Genomic DNA, 25,708 nt, shown 5'->3' with positions numbered 1-25,708 from the left:
AAAAGAAAAACATTTAAACACCATTCTGGTTTTGTGTTTTATGTTTAGTTTAAACCACAGGTGAACTTTCTTGTTTTATTGGCTTGTGCTTATGTTTTCATTCAAGTCCCATGATAAAGTCACACTTGGAGTGTTGGGTGCTATTGCCTGATAGACTCACATGTTACTATTTCATTGGTGCCCTCCAGCCAAAGACTAGCTGTGTTCAACTAGGAACATACCTGTGATTGAACAAGTTGGGTTTATTGCTGGTTGGGTTGAGGTAGTACATACACCTGTAGGATTTGGGGCATCTTAGAAATACAATGTTTAAAAGTCCTGGCTTAAGATTTGGATTTGTGTTAGCTATTTGGGGGAGGGTTCAAGGACATGGAGCTTTATTTCTATTTTGGGTGCTATAAGAAAGACTATTAATGAATAATTATCTAAATAAATCTTCTTTATATGACAGGAAGAGTGGATCAAGGTTAAAACTGTGTGTGTATAATAGTGAGTATAGGGGATGTTAGGTCATTGTGATTGTCCACGTTCAAATGCGATTACAGAACGGTCATGTTTCTGCCTTGATCCGTGCTCACCGTCATGGGTAGCCTGGCCTGGTGCTGGTGTTCTGTATTTAACACCAGAGCCTGACTGTAATTGCAGGCCAGCTCCCAGCAGCATTTCAGTCTTGCTGATGGTCCCAGGCAGCTCACAGCTGTCAGAGGATGTTTTTCTCACTCCCAGGTCGTCAGTACAGTTACCATTGCTGCATAGCAGTGTGACCCAGATGCAGTAACTCCCAAACTACTTATCCCCAAACATTTATCATCTTATGGCTTCACTGGTCAGCAGTTGGCCACAGCTTGGTAGGGCCCCTCTTTGACAGTGTTACAAGGCTGCAGTCTCACCTGTAACTCCACTGGGGAAGATCCACCTCCAAGCCTCTGTGCTTGTGCAGCACTCAGTTCCTTGTGACAGGTGTCACCAGTTCTTGCTGGTTGTCAGCTGAAGGCTCAGTTTGTCCCCATGTGGGCCTTTCCAGCTTTAGCACTTCCTTCATCAAAGCCATCAAGAGAGGGCATCTCCTTGTATGATGGACATTGCAGCCTCATACACACACTGATGGAATGCATAAAATCACCCCTAATGTTCTGTTGGTACCTATATCACATTACTATATTCTGTTGATTAGAACCAAGTCACAGCTCCCATCTGTAGTCAAGGAGAGGGGATTACTCTACAGCAGGGGTGCACACCAGGAAGTGGGGTCATAGGGCCATATTAGGCTTGTCCATACTGTGTGTTGATTTGTCTTTATTTATTTTTGTGGTACTGGGGGTGGAACTCAGGGGCTTTTCTACCTCCAGGCTATAACCCCAGACCTGTTTTTTTATACTTTATTTGGAAACGGGGTCTTACTAAGTTGCTGAGAGCCTCACTAAGTAGCTGAGGCTGGCTTTGAACCTGTGCAATCCTTCTGATTCAGCCTCCCAAGCGCAGGGATTACAAGCGTGCGCCACCACACCTAGGTTTTGTCTTTATATTTTATGGCCATAGATTGAGCTGAAACTAGACACTGGCACTTCATCTAAAATTGATGCTGCCACATTCAGATCTCTGTAATAAAACCCTTGGAACTAGAGATGAGAGTGAAGAATGCTCAAGAGGGAATTTTTTTGGTGGGGTGGGACTTGAGAAAAACCCAAGTTAGACTATGACCAGAATTTATTTTTGCTTAGTGAAGAAAAAGGCCAAGATAGTTTTTGGAGGATAAAATGTGAAAGAGCTCATGTAACCAAGGAGCAGTTGACACCCTGCCTAGAACAAGTGTTTGGAAAGTCAGTAGAAACTGGGATATAAAAATGAGGTAGAAACATGTGCAGGTTTCTTTCATTTGTAAACCTCACATGTGGTTTTAACGGCATAGCATGATAAATAACCCATGTGTTTCAAAGCCTCTTTTTGAGATATGTAACTCAATTTAATTTGGTTCCTGTAAAGCAGCAGAAAGAGGAATATACGACACCTCCAGATTTATAATCCATAAGTGTCCAGAGGCTCCTCCACGGAGCCCTCACGGTGCCCTGAATCCCAGGATTGGGATGTTTGCTGTACATGAGGACCAGAATTGCTGTGTCTCCAGTGCCTAATAAGAGGGAGTTCATAGATATTTGTGAAGGGAGGGAAGGTGAGTAGAGCTTTCAGGATTCTTTTTTTCTCTGTGACTCAGTTTAGGCATTGAGAGCATGTGGAGGATAGAACACCTTCATTTCTAAGTGGGTCAGTTTTGCCTGACTAAACTGCAGGTCCAGAGGTCAGGTCTTTGTCTGCCACCATCCAGTGCCTACCTCTGCGCTTCACACATAATAGGGTCTGAAAAGCCAGGCACGGTGGTGCACATTTGTAAGTACTTGGGAGGCTGAGACAGGAGGATTGCAGGTTTACAGCTAGTCTCAGCAATTTAGTGAGACCCTGTTTCAAAATTTAAAAAAATAAAATAGGGCTTGGAGTGTAGCCCAGAGGTAGAATTTCCCTGGGTTCAATCCCTAGTACCACAAAGATGGTGGGGGGGGGGAGTTCTGAAAAAGATCAGTTGAAATATGTCAGGGAGGTTAGGATAGGAGAAAAGGGGGAGAATACAAAACTATTATCAGAACTGAGAAAATCCCTATAAATTCTGAATATCTGAAGAGAACGACGGTGAATATGTCAGCTTCCCTAAACTGCTCCAAGATTTTCTAAATTCTTTGTGACTCATGTTGTAACACACAATAATTAATGGCAAAGAACATTTTCAGCTGGTCAATTGTCAGCTTATCAGGGTCTCTTACCACACAGCACAACTTGTGACATATTAGGTTTTTATCACTTTACATAATGAAACAGGTGTTAGCTCGTCAGGTCTGAGCAACACTGGGAATGTCACATGAGGAGATCATTGTGAATTGTTTGTTTCAGAAAAACTCACTGTACCAGTTCACAGTTTGCTGATCATACCGTCTGAGCAGACAGTAGATGATGAGGATTAAAGCAGGAGGTTTGGGATTTTGTTTTGCCCCCTAAGTGTTAAGTGCATTCTGAGCGTTTGTGTTGCTCACTGTGGGACCCAGAGCAAAGCCTTAGACTCAGGTTACATAAATAACAGTCTGAAATTCATAGAATTTCATTAGTGGGAGTCTCTGAGCAGGGAAAGTGGATGGTCATATGCTGCCTATCTGCAGTGGTCAGATGCCAGCAAAAGTACTTTTATTTTGTTTTGTACTAGGGATTGAACCCAGGGACATTCTACTTCTGAGCTGCACCCTCAGCCCTTTTAATTTTTTATTTTGAAAGAGTCTAAGTTGCTGACACTGGTCTTAAACTTATAATCCTCCTGTCTCAGTCTCCCAGTTACTACAATATAGCTGCACACCACCACACCCTACTATTGGGAGTACTGCACATGCTACGTAAAAACTGATGCCGGGCATGGTGGCGCATGCTTGTAATCCCCGTGCTTGGGAGGTGGAGACAGAAGGATCACTCGAAGCCAGCCGCGCTGGCGTAAGAGACCCTGTTTCCAAGTAAAAATATAAAATAGGTCTGGGAGTGTAGTCCAGAGGTAGAAGGGTTCCATCCCCGTACCACACATACACATACACACACACACACACACACACAAAATGAGGGTAGCAGCTGGGCGTGGTGGTGCACGCTTGTAACCCCCGCGCTTGGGAGGTGGAGATAGGAGGATCACAAGGTTCGAAGCCAGCAAGAGACCCTGTTTCCAAATAAAAATATAAAAAATAGATCTGGGAGTGTAGCCCAGAGGTAGAAGGCTTTCCAGGAACCCCAGTACCACCAAAAAAACAAACAAAACCTGAGGGTATGTCCTGGAGATAGTAGCCAAGTTGATGAATGGTGCTGTCATTTTGTTATAGAAAGGACAGGTGGAAGAGTTGTCGATACTTGTAGATAGATAAGCTGAACGGTCACACAAAAGTGATTGGTTTTCATCTCTGTGGCTTCTGAGAAGTGTGTGTGTTTTTGTCTTTTCATATTTAATTCTGTTGTCTGATTTGCTCATGATATTTTGATTTCTAATGTGCTTTTTCACTGTGAACTCTCTGTGTTCCCTAAAAATGTATCTCTAGAAATTGTTTAGTGCCTAGAGTTGAAGCTCTGTTCTTTCATTTTTAAATTGCTCAATAAAAAGTATGTTTGAAAGTTTATGGGACTACAAATATGTTCAGCTGCTCTGAAGATCATTGTAGAGATTTCCTTTTTTTTTTTTTTTTTTGCGGGTCTGGAGATGGAACCCAGGGGCATTTGACCTCCGAGCTACACCCCTTGCCCTATTTTTTATTCTTTATTTTGAAACAGGGTTTCACTAAGTAATGGAGGGCCTCACTAAGTAGCTGAGGCTGGCTGTGAACCACGATCCTCCTGTCTCAGCCTTCCGAATGGTGGGGTTACAAGTGTGTGCCACCAAGCCCGGCTCAGTATAGAGATATCTCAAAGGACTTGGAATGGAACCCCCATATGACCCAACTACATTACTCTTGAGGATCTTCCCAAATAATTTGAAATCAGAATTTTTTTAATTAATTAATTAATTTATTTATTTATTTATTTTTTTGCGGGTCTAGGGATGGAACCCAGGTGCATTCGATCTCTAAACTACAGCCCTACCATATATTTCTTTTTCTTTTTTCTTTTTGTGGTACTTGAGGTGGAATCCAGGGGCCTTTTACCTCTGGGCTATATTCCCAGGCCTATTTTATACGTTATTTGGAAATGGTCTCACTAAGTTGCAGAGAGCCTCACTAAGTAGCTGAGGCTGGCTTTGAACCTGTGCAATCCTCCTGTCTCAGCCTCCCAAGTGCTAGGATTACAAGCGTGCGCCATCGCGCCCGGCGTGAAATCAGAATATTATAGTGATGCATACATTTCCGTATTTACAGCAGCACAGTTCACTGTAGCCAAACTATGGAACCAACCTAAGTTTCTGTCAGCAGGTGAATGGATTATGAAATAATGGTATATCGACATGATGGAATTTTACTCAGCCATAAAGATTAAATTTGTGTCATTTTCAGGAAAATGGATAGAACGAAGGAATAGTATGCCATATTAATAATATTAGCCTGTCTCAAAGTGAAAGGCCATATAGCTGGAAGCTAGGGAGAAATGAGGAACAAAAGGGACTTCAGATAAACGAGGGGAGCTCCTAGTGGAACGGTAGGAGCCTTGGGGAACCAGAGGAGGAGGTGAGAGGGGAGAATTAATGGAGACAGTTCAGGTAAGTCTGTGTTCATAAATGAAGCTATCAGTACCAGTTTCAGTGTTATGTCTGGGTACAGGGAGGGGACAGGGTGATATCCAGAGGGAAACATACCAAGGGCTGTGTGCATGCACGTTTCTGTCATTCCAAACCTCACTGTAATATATAATCATGGTGCACCAATAAAAAGAAGTATGTTTGGATACTTAGATAGAACAGTGCTCCATTGACTAGGCAGTGTGGAGGCAAATAATGGAGGAACTCACAGATTTACACGTACATATTAGTGATTTTAATTGGACTAGAGAAATGTCAAATCTGGAAATAGTACTTAATATTCTAGTATTAATGTACATTAATACTTTGTACAGACAAACTTAAGAGACTCCATAGAGAGTCTGTGTTCCACAGACATTTGCTCTGTTTGTATGGTTCTCTGAATAACCTGTTCAGTAGGAGTGGAATCAGGGAGACCTTTCCTCTTTCATTGTTATAAATGATGACCAACCTCTTGGTGGGTCCACTTCATAGGCTGTCCTCATTAGTGGATATATTCTTGAGTTTTACTCAATGGGAAGATTCCCAAGTGAGCCAGGCCCCTCAGATTAAAGTAGTGGTTTTCAACACTTTATTTTCAGGACCTCTTTAATGACACCTAAATATTGAACCCCAATAGCTTCTGCATTGATTCATTTACAAACAATAAATCATACTAACATCAGAGCAGTGGTAGCAAATGCCATGTAATATATAAGAAAGATTACTGCAGAGTCATGACAAAATGAGGAAAGAAAAGATAACATCTTTGAATGAAAAGAAGTTTTCTCTCACAGGGCCCTTGAAAGGCTCACGTGGGACCATGTGGCTCTAAATTCAGATCTAGGTAGAGAGGCAGGCAGACAGGCAGAGAGATATTAGCCAGTCAGCTAGCCCAGAGATCTTTTTTCCAGATACCAAAATAGATATTGGTTTACCTGCAAGAAGAGTTCTCTTAAGTGAAGTTTGAAGTTCATAGTTTTAAAGCAGAGCTATATGTGTGCCACATTTACTAATAGAAGGATAGAAGCTGAGTAGAGGTGGTTTTCATGCTTTTGGTACTTTGGATATAAAACTCAGCAGGAAATTCTAATAAAAGTCAGAGACTCTATCCAGCTCCTGCCAAAGCTGCAGAGAGAATCGTATGAGTGGACACTCAACCTCTGCAGGCAAGTCATCTGCCCTCATCTCATGCTGGAAGCTACACAGGTACTAGCAGAGGTCAGGATACTCTAAAATAACTCTGATGTCAAACATAGGTGCATATCATACCAGGTAGTTCCAGTGAGTGGGGGATATATTTTGAAAGGGTTTTCTTTTCTTTTTTTTTTTTTTTTTTTTTTTTTGTCTTTTTGGAACCAGGGATCAAACCCAGAGCACCACACCTGCAAAGCAGGCACTTTGCCACTGAGCTACATCCCAGCCCCAGAGTGGGGAATATTTTATTTCAAACAGAATAGAATGCTTATCTAATTCTGCTAGTATAAAATGCACTCAGGATAGTCCAGTGACATGCTGGAAGTGAACATCAAGGAGTCTGAATTGGATATTAAAAACCATTGCTGAAATGAGTTACAAAAGCAAAACTATTAAATATATGCCGTACAAAAGTAGCCAGATTAATATAGTTTAAGGTAATGTAGTGGAAATAGAGAAGATACATTTAGTTAATTGCATCTCTTTCCTGACAAATGATTTGGATATATGAAGTGGATGGTCCTTTCTCCTCCTCCTGTTATGCTCTCAAATAATTTTCAGAAATTTTCTCCTTCCCCAGACTATAGGTTGTGAATACCTGGTATGTCCCAAGTTAGTTTTTAAAAGTTAACTTCTAATTTTCAGAAATCATACAAGCTGAAGTTTGTTAATTGGCATTTTCCAAAGTCTCAGGTTTCAAGGCTAGATATATTGTATATTGTGATAACAAATGCTTAGGTTTTCTCTTTTTTATAACTTATCAGCCCATAAAGCAGAAAATGATGTTCCTTACTGCTTTATGTAGACATATCCTGCTGAGTGTTTTTACTTTTAGAGTTATTAAACAGAAAAAAAACAATAAAGCCCTTCTGTTAATAATGCTGCTGAATTATTTAGAGAAATCCTTAACCAAAATAAATGATGGTTGTGACCCTGTGGTTTCTTCTCCTCCTTACTTCCCATCCATTCTCCCCAGGGGTGCAGCTTCCACACTCTCAAGCTCATGATCACTGGTAAAACACAGCAAAAGTCAAGTACCCAAATAGTTTTGTGGTGCTTGGGCTTAAAATCAGTGGTTAGCTTGGAATTGGGGTACTTTCAGTAAAGAAAAAAAAAGTGATTATTAGGGATGTTTATTTAATAAAACTATCTCTAATAACCCAGCACGCATGTTAAGGACAGCTGTTATAACTGTTTCATTTTCCTGAGGCTTTCCCAAGGAACCTGAAGCTGGCTTGGTGCTTGGATCTACACCATGCCGCTTTCTTCTTCTGGTGATCTCTCTGTGACAGCCATCTCCTCTCCTGGAATACTCCGCCACCTTCACCTCATCACCTACCCAGAGGCCTCCCCTTAACCTATGTCCAGTCCTGGCAAATTCTCTGTCCTGTTTGGCCCCTTTTTCCATCCCCTCTTCACCTACACAATTTCAGAAGTTTTCTACTTGACCTTTCTCAGCAACTTTTAACTCTCAAGTCTATCCTTTGTTAACATGGGAAATAAGAAATGGCTAACGAAGTGGGCCCATGGGTGGGATTAATGAGTTGGGAGACTTGCTGTTCATTGTAAGTTCTTCTGAGTAGTTAGACTATTAACCATGTGCTTATAGTACTTTGATGTAATTTAGTTCATAATTTGATGACTCCAAAGTTATGTTAGGAAGTTATGGCTGTGGCCATGTATTCTCCCTCCTTAAGACCCTGGGATGGTGCCCAATTTCCTCTGTGATGTCAACAAAATCAGATGTGTAGATCTGTGCTTTGCCCATGTTTCTCCCTCTGCCAGGAATGTAGGTTCTCGTGGTAGGGATTTGGGTCAGTGTGTCAGGACCTCCTTCTTTGGTTTCAGGTTCTGAAGAGAGCCCTGGCTTGGCATGACTGCTGCGCAGTCTGAGTTCTTTGCCAGACAGAGCAGGAGTGGGTCACATGAATCTAGGTGACTAATTAAGTGCTCTGGGTTTTCCCTCCCCTCACCCCACAGCAGTCTGAGCTATCATCTGAAGAAAGTCCAGAAAAATTAGGAACCTCCCAGCTACACCATCGGAAAGTCATCTCCTTAAATAAGCAGATTGCGCAGAGGACCAGACATCTGGAAGAGGTTAGTATTTTTTTTTTTTTATAATTTGATTCAAGTAAATGAAACCATTCTTCAAAGAAGAGAGTAATTTGAGAAGTAGAGATCTTCACAGTAGATTAGTCAAAGGTGATCCCACACTCATTTTCTTTCAAGTAAAATTTAAGTAGAACATATGAACCCTCATTTGCATACATATCCTAAAATATTTACCGTCTGGCCTTTCACAGGGAAAGTTTGCCAGCCTCTGTTATAGAAGATCACAGAGCAAGAATAGCTTTCATTCACAAATACTTGCTGAGCAATATTGTGTGCTGTGCCAAGCTATGGGAATGAAAAATATGTTCTGACCCCTGCTCTCAAGGATCCAAGGTGTAAAGGGGATTCATACAATAAAGGAAGCATCCATCATACTCATCATCATTTAGGTACCATTGTGATGAGTCCTGAAAGGAAAGTCTGGGGAGGGACTGACAGGAGACCTTGCCTAGCCCCAGGTCACCGAGGGAGGGCTGGGCCTGGGGAGGTGAGTCAGCAGTGGCAGAGCAGGAATCCATATGGGAAGTGTGGAGGGCTTGGTGGGGTGGGGGGACCGGAAGGCTAAGAGCAAAGGCCTGGGGAAGGAATAACTGTGGGCAGTTTCAGTTGCAGTTAGAAAGTCTAAGTGAGGTGCTGGGGTCAGCAGAGCAGAGTCTGGTCAAACAGGAACTTGAGGACGTGTTAAGAGCAATGGAAGCCACTGGAGGGTTGAGGTAGGAGAGTACTCTGACTCGATTTGCCCATCACCAAGACTGTTCTCTTTGTTGTGGGAGGGTGAATTAATTAGATTTGGGCCAGAGGGACTCAAGAGAACTAACCATTAGGAGGCTGATGCAGTAGTCATGAGTGAGCTCTTGATGAGAAGGAAATAAAGGAAATGGGGTCATTTTTGAGAGAGCTGTTAGGGATGGCATTCTGTAATACCTGCTGATGGGTGGGACTGTTTTGGGGAGACATTCATGCATTTGCCCTGGAAAGTAGACATAAGAGGAGAGTGGAGAGTTTGACTCAGGAACAGTCATTGGGTGACGAGAAGTTATGTACTTCAGTTGCATCAGTGGCTGGTCAAGTTTAATCAGACACATGCTTGTACCAGAAGGTTTTGGGAAGGAGTAAGATCCTGTAACAACTGATTTTTCTAAAAATGGGTGCTCATTGACATTTTGAGCTTGTGCATTTTTTCATTCTTGAATATAAATCCCATATATTCAAGGTTATTAGATGGTCCTGCCTGGTCATTTGTTTGAATTTCTTTTGTTAGAATTCTGCCATAGCTAAATAAACAAGACATTGATTTTACCCACACACTCTACATCATGAGAAAAGAAGGGTGCATAGGCTGGCTTTGATTTGGGTTTTATTCAATCATTTGTTTAAACATCAGCTATTATAGTAAGTTCTTAGCCAGAGAGTAGTATCACCCCTACTCATGAACCTTGCCAGTGATAAAAACATGAACGTGATTGGTGCAAAGGATCTCGTCATGGAATCAGGATAATAGGAATCAAGGATGAGTCTTCTTTGTCATGTGTCTTTATGCTCTAAAGGAGGCTGTTGAAGACCCAAGGAGCCAGCGTATCTTCACACAGGGGGTGTTCACTTCTGCCTTCCATCTGAACATGAGAAGAGATACTATACTTCCTTCCAAAAGGCAGTTCTAGCTCATTCTCTACTGAGAGGGAAGTCCCCCTGAGCTTTTGGGTCTGTTTTGTTGTTGATTCAAAACTTGTATTTGCCAAGAACCTATTATTGTTTAGGCATACTGCCTAATATATAGTAGGTTCTTAATAAAGCACAAAGATTATTGTTGCCCTGGGTAATATTATTAAAGATGACCAGTGTGTGCAGGAATGTGACCAGTTTGGGCCACTGGAAACAATCTAGAAGAGAGAACTTACGTTTTTGAAATGTCAGTTTATAGTTACATAACTTTGAACAGTGTGGGTAATCTGTTTTATTTCTCTGAGTGTTGAAATCCTGAGTCCTTTCTTGTGTAAGGCATTGTTAGCCAGTCAGTCATACTCTGGGCAAGATTCCTGAGTGCTAAAATGCAGTTTGTGATCTGAGTAGGCAAATTGGTTAATTGAATGGAATATAGCCATAGAGAAGCTAGGTAGACTTGAATTTGTATTCTGGCTTTTATCAGTTGGCAGTGATAATACTTTAGTCAACCTCCTCATTTTCTTGCCTATAGATTAAATATAATGTCTCTTCTTTCACTGAATAAAGGAAAGTATCTAGTATATGGCATGACACCTACCTGGTACTAAAATATTTGAGAATTTTTTTCACATATTGTTGGCAACCCTTCTAAAATTCCTGCATTTTCTCAGTTTAAATCGTTCTGAGCTTCCCTTTTCTCATCTGTGAAGTCAGGATACCATCCACATCTATAATGCTGTGTAAGCACCAAATGAGAACAAATGTCTTTTATCTTTTCATTTACAGCTGCAATCAAATCATACCAACCTACAAGCCAGATACAATGAAAGGAAGAAAACACTAACAGAGGTAAGCAGATCCTCCTTCCTCCAGACCTCCATCAAGACTCGTTTTTAAGCAGCATGGTGAGCAGAAGCTGTGTTTCGTTGGCTCGTGTCAGGGAAACAGTCTTGTCCCCAGACGTCCAGTACGTTTCAAGGCAGAGGCAGTCGCAGGTGTGAGACCATGCCTTCAGTGTACTCGGGCTGCCATGTTTGTGCCTATAGTGATCTTGATGGGAGAGGTCAGCCTGATGGGCAAAGGGGCATAGAGGAGCTGCAGGTCTCACAGGCTCCTGCGCCTCAAGCAGCAGGTTATGTATCTGCTCTAGAGTGCTGAATTCCTTGAGAGCAAGGTGCCATTCATCTTCTAGGTGGAGTGGGGTACTGCAGGACAGGAAGGAGGGCTGGGGTGCGTGTGCTCCAGCTTCCAGTCCAGGCTGCGGGTGTGCCATCTTGTCAGCATTGCGGTGTGCTCACCCCACTCGTGATTGCCGAGGACACGAGCCAAAAACAGATGGGAAGCATTTAGATGTCTCTGCCCCTTGCATTTCTGTGACAGCTGTCTGCCTCTGGATCTGAAAAGCACTCTGGTAACTTGGTGCTTACTCGATCTGTGGCTGTGGTCCCTACCTCCTACTGTCTGGACCCCTTGGAAGCTAGAATCTCATAGGATGTCTCTGAAACCAAGCTGCTCCCTAATTTTCTAAAGTTTCAAGTGAAACTTGCCAGTTTGAGATTGTTATTTCTGTGGCAGTCTACAGTCTACTTCCATGCTCTAAACCTGAGAAAGCTTTTCAATTCTGACGGACTGGTCCCTTCAGTTACTGCCTGAGTGTTTAAAAAGGGGAGGATGGCTTGGAGAAAAAGACTGTTTTCGTTTTCTCTAAAGAGGCCCATGGTGCGTTTGGACATGTGCTTCCTTTACACTGACTGTGGCCGCCTTCTCCATGGATGAGAGGCTGTGGGGCTGGATCCCTGCGGCTCTGTCTCTTCTCACTGTAGCAGTCCCTAGCACAAAGTCACCATGTCACGGATCAGTCTGAATAGCAATTTGGAAGAGATTAAAGGCAAAATGTCTTGATTTTCTAGGACATTTATATGCCTTTAGATATACTTTCTAAGTATTGTAAAGTGATTTTTTTTGTGCTAAGCACAATAAAATTAAGCATTTGTGTTGAGCTTTTTTTCATGTACTATAAATGTGGAGGGAGGGAGTTAAGTCAATAGTGAGGGGAAGTCTTTCTGTCTTCAAATAATAACAACCAGCACAACCATACGCTGGGGGTATTCTAGGCCCACTGCTTACATAGCAACCCTAGCAACATGCTATTCTCACCCCTGTTTTACAGATGGGAAAATCAGGGCAGAAAGCCTAAGTCACTGGCCAAAGGCCATGCGGTAGGTGGCAGAATTCAAATGCAGGCTGTCTGGAACCAAAGCCCTCTCAGAGAGCTTACTATCTAATAATTCAAACTAATTCCTATCTAGAAAAATGGGAAGTGATACAAAACTTAGTGCTGGATTTGATTTCTTCAATCTGTGAATAATAATGACATTCATCTCCAGGCCTGGGTATCCTGACCTGCTCAAAAAGAGGTTGGGCAAAATGAGCGCTCTACAATGTGTTCACGCCAAGATAATTGGCTTTGACCTTTGCAACAAAACTGGCCTTTCCAGGATAACCTAATGGCACTGAAAACAGAAGACTTATCTTTCTAACAAATCTAGGAAAAGTAAAGCAGGGTGTGGAAGGCAGTAGACAGATGGCAGCAGCACAGGACATCGCTGGGGGAGGCTGCACGGCTGCCACAGGGCACCAGGTCTTCACAGGTCTTGCCTGACTCCTCACCAGTACAAACAACTTTAATTTACTATTTGTGGGGCTGATTCTTATAAATATATGTAGTGACTTCTTTTGCTTCTAAGGGCATTTAATGTATCTAAAGTTTCTCCTAGCTGGGCATGGTGGTGCACTCCTATAGTCCTACTACTTGGGAGGCTGAGATAGGAGGATGACAGGTTCAAAGCCAGCCTCAAGTACTTAGATCCTGTTTCCAAATAAAATATAACGTAGGGTTTGGGGTATAGCTCAAAAAAAAAAAAAAAGAAAAAATGTCATTGTAAACCAAGTGCCTGTAATCCCAGTAAATGAAAGGCTGAGACAAGATTGTGGGTTGAGGCCAGCCTCAACAATTTAAGAAGACACTGTTTCAAAACAGGAGGGGAGGGGCTAAGGATGTGTAGCTCAGTGGTGGAATGCTCCTGGGTTCAGTCCTCTGTGCAGTGTGCGCATGTGCATGCGTTTTTATAAAAGGTACTTTGCTCTTTTAGCATAATATTCTATGGTATGAAGTTATTGCACATTTTATCCACTAAAATGTGAGGTTTTTTTCAAGTTTCCCTTATCTGCTTTATAAAAAGATTTGAAATTGTTGAAGGGACTAAGGTTTTAACCCTATTGTGACAGCAATATTCTGAGATTTAAACCCAGGTGTTGGTACTTTTTTCTTTCCTCCTTGCTACCAAAAGGCACCTGCTCTTAGAATTACTTTTGGCTTTCCGGTCATTGGTGCTGTGATTTGAAGCCATTGCTAAATTTCTTTAACCAGAGGAATGTGTCTAGAGAAGTATGACTTTGGCCTTACCGTGCTGGCTCTTCACCCATCCCATTTCTTTGTTTCCTCTCATTGCTTTGTTTCCCTTCTTTTCTCTTTTTCCTCCCTCCTTACTTCCTTTCCTTTTCCTTCCTTCCTTTTCCTCTTTTTTTTTTCCTCTGTGATACTGAGAATTCAACTTTGGAGCACTCTACCTCTGAGCTACATCCTCAGCCCTCTTTTATTTTTTGTTTTTGAAATAAGGTCTCACTAGGTTGCTGAGATTCTCACTAAATGCTGAGGCTGTTCCTGAGTGTGCAGCTCTCCTGTGTCAGCCTCCCAAGTACTGAGATTACAAACATACACCTGACAACCAGCTTGGTCCATCTCTTTTCTGAATTTCCAGCCAAATCCAGGAACTTGGGAGTTCACAGGTTCAAGTGTGGACTAAGGAAAGGAAAAAAAACGTTGGCCTTCCTCTCTGCTACCATGTTTGCAGCAATGAGGCCTTCTCTGTTCTTTTCTTGCAGCTGAGGAGTCATAGTGAGCGACTGGACAAAGAGCAAGCAGCCCTTGAGAAGATAGAATCCAAAGCTGACCCAAGGTAAGTGGTCTCAGCATACGTTTATTTTCCCTTTGAAGACAGTAATTTGCCAGTATCTGGAGGCTTAATTTGTTTTTTCCACCAGATAAAACAGCCAGGGGTCATGGGTCCTGGCCCTGTGCGGGTCCATGAACTTAATCTTGAAAGGGTTGACAGTTGCTCAGCTCTTGCTGACAAACTCTTGGGCTGCACGGAGCTACTCATACTTCTCCTAATCACCTTTGAAGAGCATATTTTTGCTCTTCTGTTTTTAAAAAGAGTAATATCTTCATTGTACAAAAACATGCATGTAGGGCAACATCTCCCTCTGACTCTTTTCCCCAGCCTGGTTCTTCTTGGAGAAGTCTGTTGTTGCCACCTTACATTTCAGCCTTGTCTCCCTGGGAGAAGAGATGTAGTCATTTTTGTTTGTTTGTTTCTTTTTTATTTTTTCAGGGTTTTCTCCGGCAATCTTTTTTTTTTTTTTAATTGGTGTATTGTAGTCATACATCTTAATGGGATAAAAGACTTGTGGAAAATACATGCACATATCACCCTATTAGCCCTTACTCAACCCCACCCCATTCCCTCCCCATTACTCCTTCCCATGCTTGGCTTAGTGATTGACTTTGATATGTTTAAGTACATCATGTGCTTTAGAGAGTTTCCCTCATGCCTCCTCCCAGCCCCTCAGTTAGGACACCTTATTTGCTCCTATATAGGATCTCCTTCTTCATCCAGGGTTCCTCCTATGACCCATTTCTCCCTAACTTTCACATATTAGGGAAAGCATCCTATTTCTTATTTTTTGTGACTGACTAACCTCACTTAGCATAATGTCCTCCAGTTTCATCCATTTCCCTGTAAATGATATGTGTTTTTTTATGGCTGAGTAAAATTCCATTGTGTACATATCCCATAGTTTTGTAATCCATTCATCTACATCTTGGTTGGTTCCATAGTTTGGCTATGATGAATTGTGCAGCTATGAACATAGATACGCATGTATTAGTTTGGTAGTTTGGTTTCTGTTCCTTTGGGTAGATACCCAGAAGTGGTATTGCTAGATCAAATGGTAAGTTTGTTCCCATTCTTCTGAGGATCCTCCATACTGTTTGTTTCTAATTATAATTTTTTTTTTTTTTTTTTTGTGTGTGTGTGTGTGTGTGTGTGTGGTACTCGGGTCCCTGGAAACCCTTCTACCTCCGGGCTACACTCCCAGACCTATTTTATACTTTTTTATTTGGAAACAGGGCCTCTTAAGCCAGTGAGGCTGGCTTCGAACCTGTGCGATCCTCCTGTCTCTGCCTCCCAAGTGCGGCGATTACAAGCGTGCACCACCACGCCTGGCTCAATTTTTTTATTGATGCACTGTAGTCATACATTTTAATGAGGTACAAGATGGTAGAAGCATACATGCATACATCACTCATTTAGCCCTTCCCAATTCCCTCCCCCATCCCTCCTTCTCATGTTTGACTTAGTGATTGACTTTGATATGTTTGTGAATGTACATCATGTACATTAGGGAATTTCCCTCTTCCCCCTTCTCATCTCCCTCAGGTCACCTTATTTTTACATCTATGGTTTCTTCTTCCTCGTCTAGAGTTCCTCCTGTGACCCTTTTTCTCCTTAGCTTCCACATATTAGAGAATCCTATTTTTTTACTTTTTGTGACTGACTAATCTCACCTAGCATAAAGTTCTCCGGTTTCATCCATTTCCCTGTAAATGATGTATTTTTGTTCTTTTTTTATGGCTGAGTAAAAGTCCATTGTATACATATCCCATAGTTTGTAATCCATTCATCTGTTGATGGATGTCTTAGCTGTTCCATAGTTTGGCAATTGTGAATTGTGCAGCTATGAGCATAGATATGTATGCATTAGTTTAGTAGTTTAGTTTCTACTTTTTAGTAGTTTTAGTAGTTTAGTTTCTACTTTTTAAGGTAGATACCCTGGGTTAGTATTGCTGGATTTTATGGTAGGTTCGATCTCATTCTTCTGAAGATCCTCCATATTGTTTTCCAAAGTGGTTGCACTAATTTGCAATCCCACAAACAATGTTTTAGAGTTTCCACTTCTTCACATTCTCACCAGCATTTGTTGTGTTTGTGTTTGAATAATTGCCATTCTAGTTGGAGTTAGGTGAAATCTCAGAGTAGATTTGATTTGGATCTCTGATTGCTAATGATGTTGAACTTTTTTTTATATGTTTAGTGACCATTTGAATTTCTTCTTTTGTGAAGTGTCTATTTAGTTCACTAGATGCAATTCTTTTTGACCTGACCAAGATTCTGTGAACTTTTTTCTTCCACCTCTCTGTCCCCCCTCCTCCACCTCCCATAATTTTAATTGTAGTTAGAGGAGAGGAAGGACTTAATATCTGAATGTTTTGCACTTAATATCCAGACATTTGGGTAGTAACATCTAGTTGTTGCTCATTTGAGTAAAATTATAAAAATCAGAAAAAGTTTCAAGCACAGAATGAGCTATTCTGGTTTGTTGAACATTTTTTAGCAATAAGTACCCACAGACCACTTGGCTTAATAATTAGGAATCTTTCTTTCAAGATATGGAATAAAATACTGTCAGATAGTTCACATTTTATTTTCAAATTAGTGCTTTTTTATGGTCTTAAGCAACTTATTTTCCTTTCAGAATGGATATTAAAAATGGTTCTCAATATTATGTATGTCCTGAGTGTAGTTGAATAATTGGTATTAAATATATCAGTGCTATTGAAGCTCATTGATATTTCTGTAGTTGACATTTTAATTCTGGAATCTGTAATGTTTGTTTGGAGCTGCTTGATGGTCTTGGGCATATAAATAAGTAATGGGGTCAGTTAAATGAAAGTCATTACACTTGTGGAAAGCCAAATAGACTCTTAGAGAAGACAAAGGAAATTAAAAACAATCCTCTTTATCTGAGCAGTTTTTAGCTCTCATTTATAAAATCATAATGGCCTGCTGCCATACGTCACTTGTTTGTTTGTTTTTTGCCTTTTCTCTTCAGTATTCTGCAGAACTTGAGAGCACTTGTAGCCATGAATGAAAATCTGAAAAGTCAGGAACAGGAGTTTAAAGCACATTGCCGAGTAAGTGCTTTTTGATATTGGCAAACAAACCCAAACTCTTGTGAAAACTTGCGGTTTACCTCAGCTGTGCCGTGGGCTTCCTCTTCAGTGTACTGTGTATTGTCCTCAGACAGATACGCACCAGTCACATGAGGACACCAGAGTAGTGAGATGAAAACTGCGTGCCCAACCCCCAAACGGATCATTCAACAGTTACCTGATTTCCAAATGTCTTAGAAAGAAAAATCTTAAAATGTTCTTGAAAAATGCATTCTGTTTTGTTGATAGATGGCCTTTTTGAAGATAATAACATTAGTCTGGGCATGGTGGCACAAGCCTGTAATCCCAGTACCGGGAAGGCTGAGACAGGAGGATTACAGGTTTGAGGCCAACCTCAGCAATTTATTAAGATTTAGCAAGACCCTGTTTCAATTTTTTAAAAAATGGCTGGGATATATATAAGAGGTAGGATAACCCTGGGATCAATCCCCAGTTCCAAAAATAATAATAATAACAACAATAAGAACAACATACAAAGTCATGACTGAAAACCAGGGGTATCGACACATATAGAAGCCTGAGCTTCTGCCATCTAGAAACTTGTAGTCTAGTGGCAGAGGTGATGGATGCATAGGTGACTACAGTGGGAGGCAGGAAAAGCGGCCCAGTAGGTTGTCTGTGAGCCCCAGGGGAGGGGAGAGCCAGCCCCACCCAGGAGCCATCAGGAAGTTGGATCTTAAGGGAGGATGGCAAGTAGAGGGGTGACTTGGTGAGGTGGACAGGTGGATAGAGCTGAGGCCCACTGTGGAGAGGAAGCAGTAGCCTGATTGGAGCCCTGCTCTGGGCCACTCACTCATTTGCTTCCGTCACAGTGATTGCTGCATACCTAATGTGCCCTTTAGAAAGGCCAGCCCCTTTTGACTGACAGACAGCTGCCAGTGTCCTGCAGAAAATGCTTCCCCAAGCTGAGCACGGGGAATCAGAGCAGCTGCTTCCTCATTGGCTTTTTGTCCTATTATAAACTCATAATAGTGAGATTAAGTCTTCTGGATCAAGTAGTAAATAATTACATTCAGTTATGTGAATATTCATATTTTTAAAGGAGGAGATGACAAGGCTGCAGCAAGAGATTGAGAACCTGAAAGCTGAGAGAACGCCAAGTGGAGATGAAAAGGTAAAGGCTTAAATTAGCCCTCAGGACCCTCTGCTGCTGTCATGGCTTGCATGTGGAAGGATTTCTAGAGGACCAGCCACCAAACCGTCTCCTGCCCAAAAGGAATGCTGGTGGACTTAACCTGGACCTAGAAATACACATTTCATGCCAGGTGTGGTGGCACACACCTGTAATCCCAGTGCTTGGGAGGCTGAAACAGGAAGGTCTTGGGTCCAAAGCCAGCCTCGGCAACTTAACAAAGCCAGTTAGCAACTTAGCGAGACACTATTTCAAAGTAAAAAATTAAATAGGTCTGGGGATGTAGCTCAGAGGTAGAATGCCCCTTGGTTCAAACCCCACCCACACACATTTCTCCACTCTTTACTTCCTGTGAAGTTCCCCTCTTCAATTTCCATTCTTCTCCTTTCTCTTCTTTCTGGGATAGAAAGGCAGTTCCTCTGTTTAATTAGTATCTGAGCTCTGTTTCCCACTCTGCCTACTTTTTAAACTTCCTTCCCATTTGCCCATTTCGCCTTCCCCTGTCCTCCTTAGGGAAATGCCCTGCTCCCAAATGGCAACTGTGAACATAAAAGAGGAGCCTCAGACTGAGCAGCTTTAAAGAAATCATCTGACCAGTTAGATCTCTGGGCATAGGACTTACTCTCTCAGAGAACTAGAATGAGTCTCTGTTAAACATTACTTTAGAAAATAGGGACAGAAAATTGAAGTTTGTTTCTCTCACCAAATAAGATTGGAAAGATTTCTTCCATTTGGTTTCCCTTTCTCACATCAAAGCATATTTCCTGAGAGTCTCTGGCAAGATGTGGGGGGCAAGTCATGGCCTTAGAGCCCATCAGTTGCATCCTTCCTCCCTCTTATATAAAGGGCACCGTGAGACTCAGGGAGAGAATTGTCAAGCCAGCCAGCACCAGGGTCCAGGCCCCCTACCGCTGGGCCTGTGCTGCCACCAACTGCTCTGGAATCCGGGCCTTGGAGGCACCTCCTCACACATTTCACATCTGAGAAGAGACTGACATGAGTAAGCGCAGAGCCAGGGGTCAGCGGAGTCCCGGGACCATCACCCTACAGCCTGTCTTCTCAGCTGCGTGACCACCAGCCCCATCAGCCTTTCAGTTTGCACAGAACACAAAGTTTCATTATCATGTCTCTCTTCTCGGTGCATCTTGTTAAAGGGATTCTGTTACTTAAGAACAGTTATGGTATAGTTCACTAAGGTGTAACTGAGACATTTCAGAACAGTTTAAACTCTAGGCGTCACATCTGGGCTGTTTGCTTTCTGTTCTCTCTTCAGACAGTGCTCAGTGAGCATCAAGGCATTTCCCAGCTCCACGGTCCTTCCCGTCTCCCACTCTTTCCTGCATCTAGACCCTCAGCTTCAATCCCTTGCCCCTTACTCAGGAAAGGTGTTTATGATGTTTTCATCCTTTCAGACTCTCTCCAGTGGAGAGCCACATGGTGCCTCAACCTCCATGATTCCTCATGATGTAAGTATCTGCTCATTCTCTGGTGTCCTCAGGCGGTGTGGCAGTCAGCTTTCCATTGTCCTGTGACACTTTCTCATGCCTACTTTAATGATCTCTAGAGCCACCTCCTTTTCTGCTGGATCTCAGGACTTTGTACCTTTTCATACACCCAGCCCCTTGGGGCAGCCCTGAAGGTCACTATTTCAGTGAATGTTCTCCCATTCCAGCAGTGCAAGCACCTTTGTCTTCACACTGGCTTGTCACCCGAGAAGGGGAGAAACCTACATGGCCACATGCAGAGGGTGAAGCTGTTCTCTGCTGTGCTACATTCCAGGTTCAGCACACTTATTTCTGTAAAGCTGAAAATAGTAGGGATCTTTAGCTTTGCAGACCAGTTGCTGTAGTAGCCATAATCACCATGTAAGTGAATGGATATGACTAATTTCCAATAAAACTTTGTTTTTAAAAATAGAAAGGCAAACTTGGTCTGCAAACTATAGGTATAGCTTACAGGCTAGAGTTTGCTGATTCCTTTATGAGTTAAACCAGAGCTCACAGCACATCAGCAGACCTCCAGGAGAAAGAAGAAAGGAAGAAGACATGGAAAAGAAAAGTGGGTAGCTCTGTGCACTGCCTTAAGGGCTCCTCTTCATTATCTGCTAAGGCTCCTATAGCGCAGCTGTTGGAAGCTGAGTATTGCGTATACATCATGCTGGGACAACCAACAGGCTAGCCCTGCTTCCCACTTGGTTCAGTGCAAGGAACATGTGTCCTTATTATTTATAACAACACTATCTAAAGGAACTTTCTATAGTGATAGAATTATTCTCTCTCTTTACCATCCAGTATAGTAACCGCCACCTGCATGTGACTACCAAGCATTTGAAATATGGCTCTTATAACTGAGAAACTGAATTTTTAAAAATTTTGGTTCTTGAAAATTTAATTAGCCAATGCCGGGTGTGGTGGCGCATGCTTGTAATCCCTGCACTTGGGAGGCGGAGACAGGAGGATTGCGCAGGTTTGAAGCCAGCCGTGCTGGCTTAAGAGACCCTGTTTCCAAAAAAAAAAAAAAGTATAAAATAAGTTTGGGAGTGTAGCCCGGAGGTAGAAGGGCTTCCAGGAACCCCAGTACCACCAAAAAAAAAAAAAAAATTTAATTAGCCACACGTGGCTATCATATTGGATATCTCAGTTCTAAGTAAAAGCAGAGAACCAGCCCCATCTCTACAGAATCAGAACAACAGATTTTGTTTCTTTATCATCATAAACATGATATGAAAGGGTGCCAAGGGTCTCACATGAAATAGGATCCAGACCCTAAACTTGGCCATTTTAGGAAAGGTATTTGAGGGCTCAGGACATGGGAGATGTTGTAAAATGTATGCAACTTTTGAAAACTGCATCAAAGAATGAAGTTTTTTATTTCCAGATAATTGTGTCCTTTTCCAATTTTTAGGAGGACCTAGACAAACGGTATAATATGGAGAAAGAGAAACTATACAAGATCCGTTTACTACAGGTGAGTAAAATAAAAAACAAACAGTACACAGATGCATCTAACTAGGTCTAAATGTTCTGTGGCATTTATAAAGTCTTAGTGTGTAAGAACTAGACACACTAAGTAATGAGGTCACCATTTACAGTCCCCTTTATATCTGAGTGTCACCCACAACTTAGATGCTGGTGATAGTGTTTGACATTGGTGTTTTGATGTGGCCATCTTTCATGGGAGTTGAACTTCACCCCAGGTGAAGAGTCGCTATTACAAGCCTCACATTCTGTATGAAAAGGTGACTGAAATAGATGAAATACTTGCCCAGAATGAAGCAGCCAGTAAGTCCCAGAGCCAGGGTTTGAATTCCAGTGTTCTTATCTAGTTCTTTTTCTTTGAAATGCATGCTATCAACAATGAGAGAATTTTTCTTTCTTTTTTTTTTTTTTTTTTTTTTAGTACTAGGGATGGAACCCAGGGACAATCTACCTCTAAGCTACATCCCAGCCCTATTTTTTATTCTTTACTTTGAAACAGGATCTCACTAAGCTGCAAAATGCCTCAGTAAGTAGTAGCTGAGGCTGTCTGTGAACTCTGATCCTCCTGTTTCAGCCTCATAAATGCTGGGATTACAACCACTACACCCAGCTGTGAAAGAGATTTTTTTTTTTTTTTTTTTTTGGGTCAGGAGATGGAACCCAGGGACATTTGACGTCCGAGCTATACCCCCTGCCTTATTTTATTCTTTATTTTGAAACGGGGTCTCACTAAGTTGCAGAGGGCCTCACTAAGTAGCTGAGGCTGTCCGCGAACCGCAATCCTCTGGTCTCAGCCTTTCGAATGCTGGGATTACAAGCGTGCGCCACCATGCCTGGCTTGGAAAGAGAATTTTAAAGCTGGAGCTAAAACTAAATTCACTGAGAGTCAAAATTAAAATTTTAAAGATTCTTACACTGTCACTAACCAGCTCATGGAAGCTCAGCAGCCAAGGGCTACCTTGTGTTGCACCCTGCCTCAGGCCTTCTCTTCTCTGGTGGGAGTGGCCAAAGGTCTACAAGGCCTGTCCAATCCTGTTTTCCCTCTTTCTGGCTAATATTTTGCTGAGCTGTTTAGTTAAATTTGGATGAGTCAAATATGTCCTTGATTCAAGAACACTGTTCTGACCTTTAAAGAGGCACAGAACTAAATAATCTCAGGACACTACAGCTACATATTTGGAAATTTCTTGACTGAGTGCTTACTGAATATTAGCACTGTACCAGGTCTCAGGAATAATGAATGGATGGCTTTTCTTTTGGGAGCTGGATGGCTAGCTATTTGAGAACCAAAGTATGTCCCTGTGCATCAGATTACAAGGGAGCTTATATGAAACTGCCTGCTAAGGGCAGTTCCAGACCAGCTGGAGGGAAGGTGCAGCAAGACCAGGTGCTTGCCAAGGCCTGGCTTAGCAGTGGCAGTGGAGAAGGAGCTGGAGCTGGCAGGGGAGGGCGAGGAACTGTATCTAATGGAACTTGGATTCAATTGGGTGAGAGGAAAAGGGGAGTCAAATGATCCTTAAGTTTCTGACACAAGAATAGATAGATATTTGTGTTGCTCCTGAAAGAAAGCTTAAAAAGAGAGTATAGGGTGGACGTTTGAATGGGTTAATGAGATGTCTGGATTACCCAACCAAGAAAAAATGTCACATCTAACTCTTAGACTAATTCGGGTTGGGGCTTTGGGTATATTTATTGTGTAGATGATGACTGAGGCTGGAAAAATGTAGGTGAGGACCAGGACAAACCCTGGTGAGGACACATGTGAGGTTAGGTGGGGGAAAGGAGGACCCCATGTTACCAATGTCCCTGTTTCATGAGCAGAGAGCTTAGCTGAGGATGTGAAATACAGCTTGGAGGTAGCATCTAAAAGCTCAGACTCAATCGTCCTTTGACCATGTCCCCAGAGTGACTTTCTCAAGAGCCATTCAGTGAGCAAGTTGTGATGGATTGAAGGTGACTGGAGGGGAGATGAGGCATTGTGTGGCTGGTTCTCTCTGAGGTTCCTAGAAATAGAAAAAGAGAGGCTGGAGGCTGAAAGGTTTAGGGAGAGTTAAACCTTAGGATCTAGGAACTTGAGCATATTTAAATTCTAATAAGAAGAAACCAGTAGAAAAAGATTAAAGATAACAGTGAAAAGGGTGAATAATTATATCTGAAGATTCCTGGGCAAAGATAGGAGTCAGAGTCCAAGCCCCATAAGGAGTGAGGAGCATAGCCTTGGCCTGACCAAGATACGTGCTTCCCTCTAATCAGAGTTGCAGAGACCCTGTTTGGGGCTTGGTTGCAAGAGCTGATGGTGAGTTTCCCACCTGGGGGCTCGTGTTTTCCAGTGAATTAGAGATCCATGTCTTCTGTTGCAAGTGAAGCAAGTGGGACATTTGGAGAGGATGTGGAGAAAGGAACGGAGGCACACAGGAAAGGCAGTGCGGAGGGCCCCTGAGTGCTGAGACCGTAGACATGGTGGAAGCAGTGTGTGAGCCAAGACACTCCTGCAGCACCTGTGCCCTGCCCGCACTGTACCGCTCTGTCTTCCGTCTGCAGTAAGTGGGGCAGTGTCCCCAGTACATGGAAAGGTATCTAAGGAGTAAATCATAGGACTTAATCAGAAATTTGGACCATAATGTATGGAGGCAACGAGGTGCTGTGGCTTCCCGCTGTCTGGGAACCTTTCCTCACTGCTGGTCCCTACCTGCCAGTAGGAGAGTGAGCTGCCCTCCAGACCTGTGTGGCCTGCCAGGATGGCTGCAGATCCGACCACAGAAGCCCTTCCCACTCAGAATCTTCTTCCAGGTCCATTAACCTGATGGCTTTTGGGGTTCCATTCACAGCACAGCTCCTCCCATGTGATAGAAAACAGGAAGGGCAGTTAATATCTCAGATGGGGACCTCAAGCCAGTGACGGAATTTGGTGTCTGAATTCTAGGGTGTGTAGTTGGGCCCTGTGGGAGTAGGGACAGTGTTTTGGCCCTTGGGAGAATACATAAGGCCTTTTACCAAATAGTGTCATTTATTCTTATCTTTAACATTTAGGCACGAAGAAATCGAGAAATAGCAATTTTACATCGCAAGATTGATGAAGTGCCCAGCCGAGCCGAGCTAATACAGTATCAGAAGAGATTTATTGAACTCTACCGCCAGAGTAGGTGCATCGGCCACATGCAAGCTCTCGAGGCTGGGGGAGGACAGCAGGCAAGGGCGTTGTTCCATTGTAGCATGGTGGAGGGTACACCAGAATACAGTCCACAGGTGCCATCCACAATGGGCTGCATTTGATCTCTGTCCTGCTCAAAATCCCAGGAGCAGCCTGCAACACTCCCACCGCCTCTGCAGACAGATTCTTTACCAATCTGATCAGCCCTGACCTTTCCTGCTCACCCTCTTCACTTCCCGCCCTCTGTGAGACGTGAGTCGTGACCCATGATGAAGACTGCAGTTGGCTCTCCACGTGCTCTTCCCCACAAGCTCTCTTGCTGATGCGGTCTTTGCTTTTCATGGCATCATATTTACATCCAGGACAGTTCTCCTCAGCCTGTATTTGTGGCCATGCCTTGGCAAGTTTGGAAGGGCTCTCAAAGTTGCCATTGTCTTTCTGTTTCTTCCTCTGCTGCTATATCTGTTCTTACTTGCATCCTGTCTCAGATACATGACCACTAGTTGCCTGCAGTGTCTTTTCCAGTTCCCTTACTGACTTATGCAGTTATATCTTCTAGATTGCCCCTAGGGCTACTGAATGAAGCTTTCTCTTTACCATGCCTGGGATGGTTCCTCCTCTCGTCAGTGACCTTGTCTGGAGGGGAAAGGCTGCTTCATTTATTACAGTGATTTACAACTTTGAGTCCTTTCTACAGACATTAGCATTTACTTGGTCCTAAGACTGCTGAAAAGCTTCCAAGATGCGGCTTCAACAGAGTTAACTCCCACCCCTCGCAGAGCTGAGTCCTGGCAACGTGCTTCATCTGGGAAAGGGTTCTTAGGTCAATTTAATACTTGTTTTTACTCATGTGCTGATTTTTTTTGCATTTGCAGTTTCAGCAGTTCACAAAGAAACCAAGCAGTTCTTCACATTGTATAATACCCTGGATGATAAAAAGGTTTATTTGGAAAAAGAGGTAAGAAACTTTATAAGAAGACTCAATCAGATGAGCAGCTGTGAGTGCTGTTTATGTCAGGAAGATCAGATGGACTTGATACCAGGGATGGATGCGTTTAAA

At 42.6% G+C, this 25,708-nt stretch overlaps 1 protein-coding gene across 1 annotated transcript in view; it reads left to right on the top strand.

The window, feature by feature from the left end:
• Positions 1-25,708, top strand: part of CCDC93 (CCC complex scaffolding subunit CCDC93) — a gene marked incomplete at both ends in the record, with an annotated part of 85,353 nt that overhangs the window by 46,311 nt on the left and 13,334 nt on the right. Inside the window, 9 exons of the mRNA XM_080688793.1 lie at positions 8,459-8,575; positions 11,039-11,101; positions 14,198-14,271; positions 17,267-17,348; positions 18,430-18,501; positions 19,932-19,985; positions 21,424-21,486; positions 24,528-24,636; positions 25,524-25,606. Coding sequence (XP_080544919.1) covers positions 8,459-8,575; positions 11,039-11,101; positions 14,198-14,271; positions 17,267-17,348; positions 18,430-18,501; positions 19,932-19,985; positions 21,424-21,486; positions 24,528-24,636; positions 25,524-25,606 — 717 coding nt within the window. The remainder of the gene's footprint in view (positions 1-8,458; positions 8,576-11,038; positions 11,102-14,197; positions 14,272-17,266; positions 17,349-18,429; positions 18,502-19,931; positions 19,986-21,423; positions 21,487-24,527; positions 24,637-25,523; positions 25,607-25,708) is intronic.

The sequence above is a fragment of the Muscardinus avellanarius genome (genome assembly GCF_963383645.1).
Source record: "Muscardinus avellanarius genome assembly, chromosome: 2".
Taxonomy (NCBI): Eukaryota; Metazoa; Chordata; class Mammalia; order Rodentia; family Gliridae; genus Muscardinus; species Muscardinus avellanarius.
Note: the sequence above shows the minus strand (reverse complement) of the source record. Positions and strands in the feature narration are given on the sequence as shown.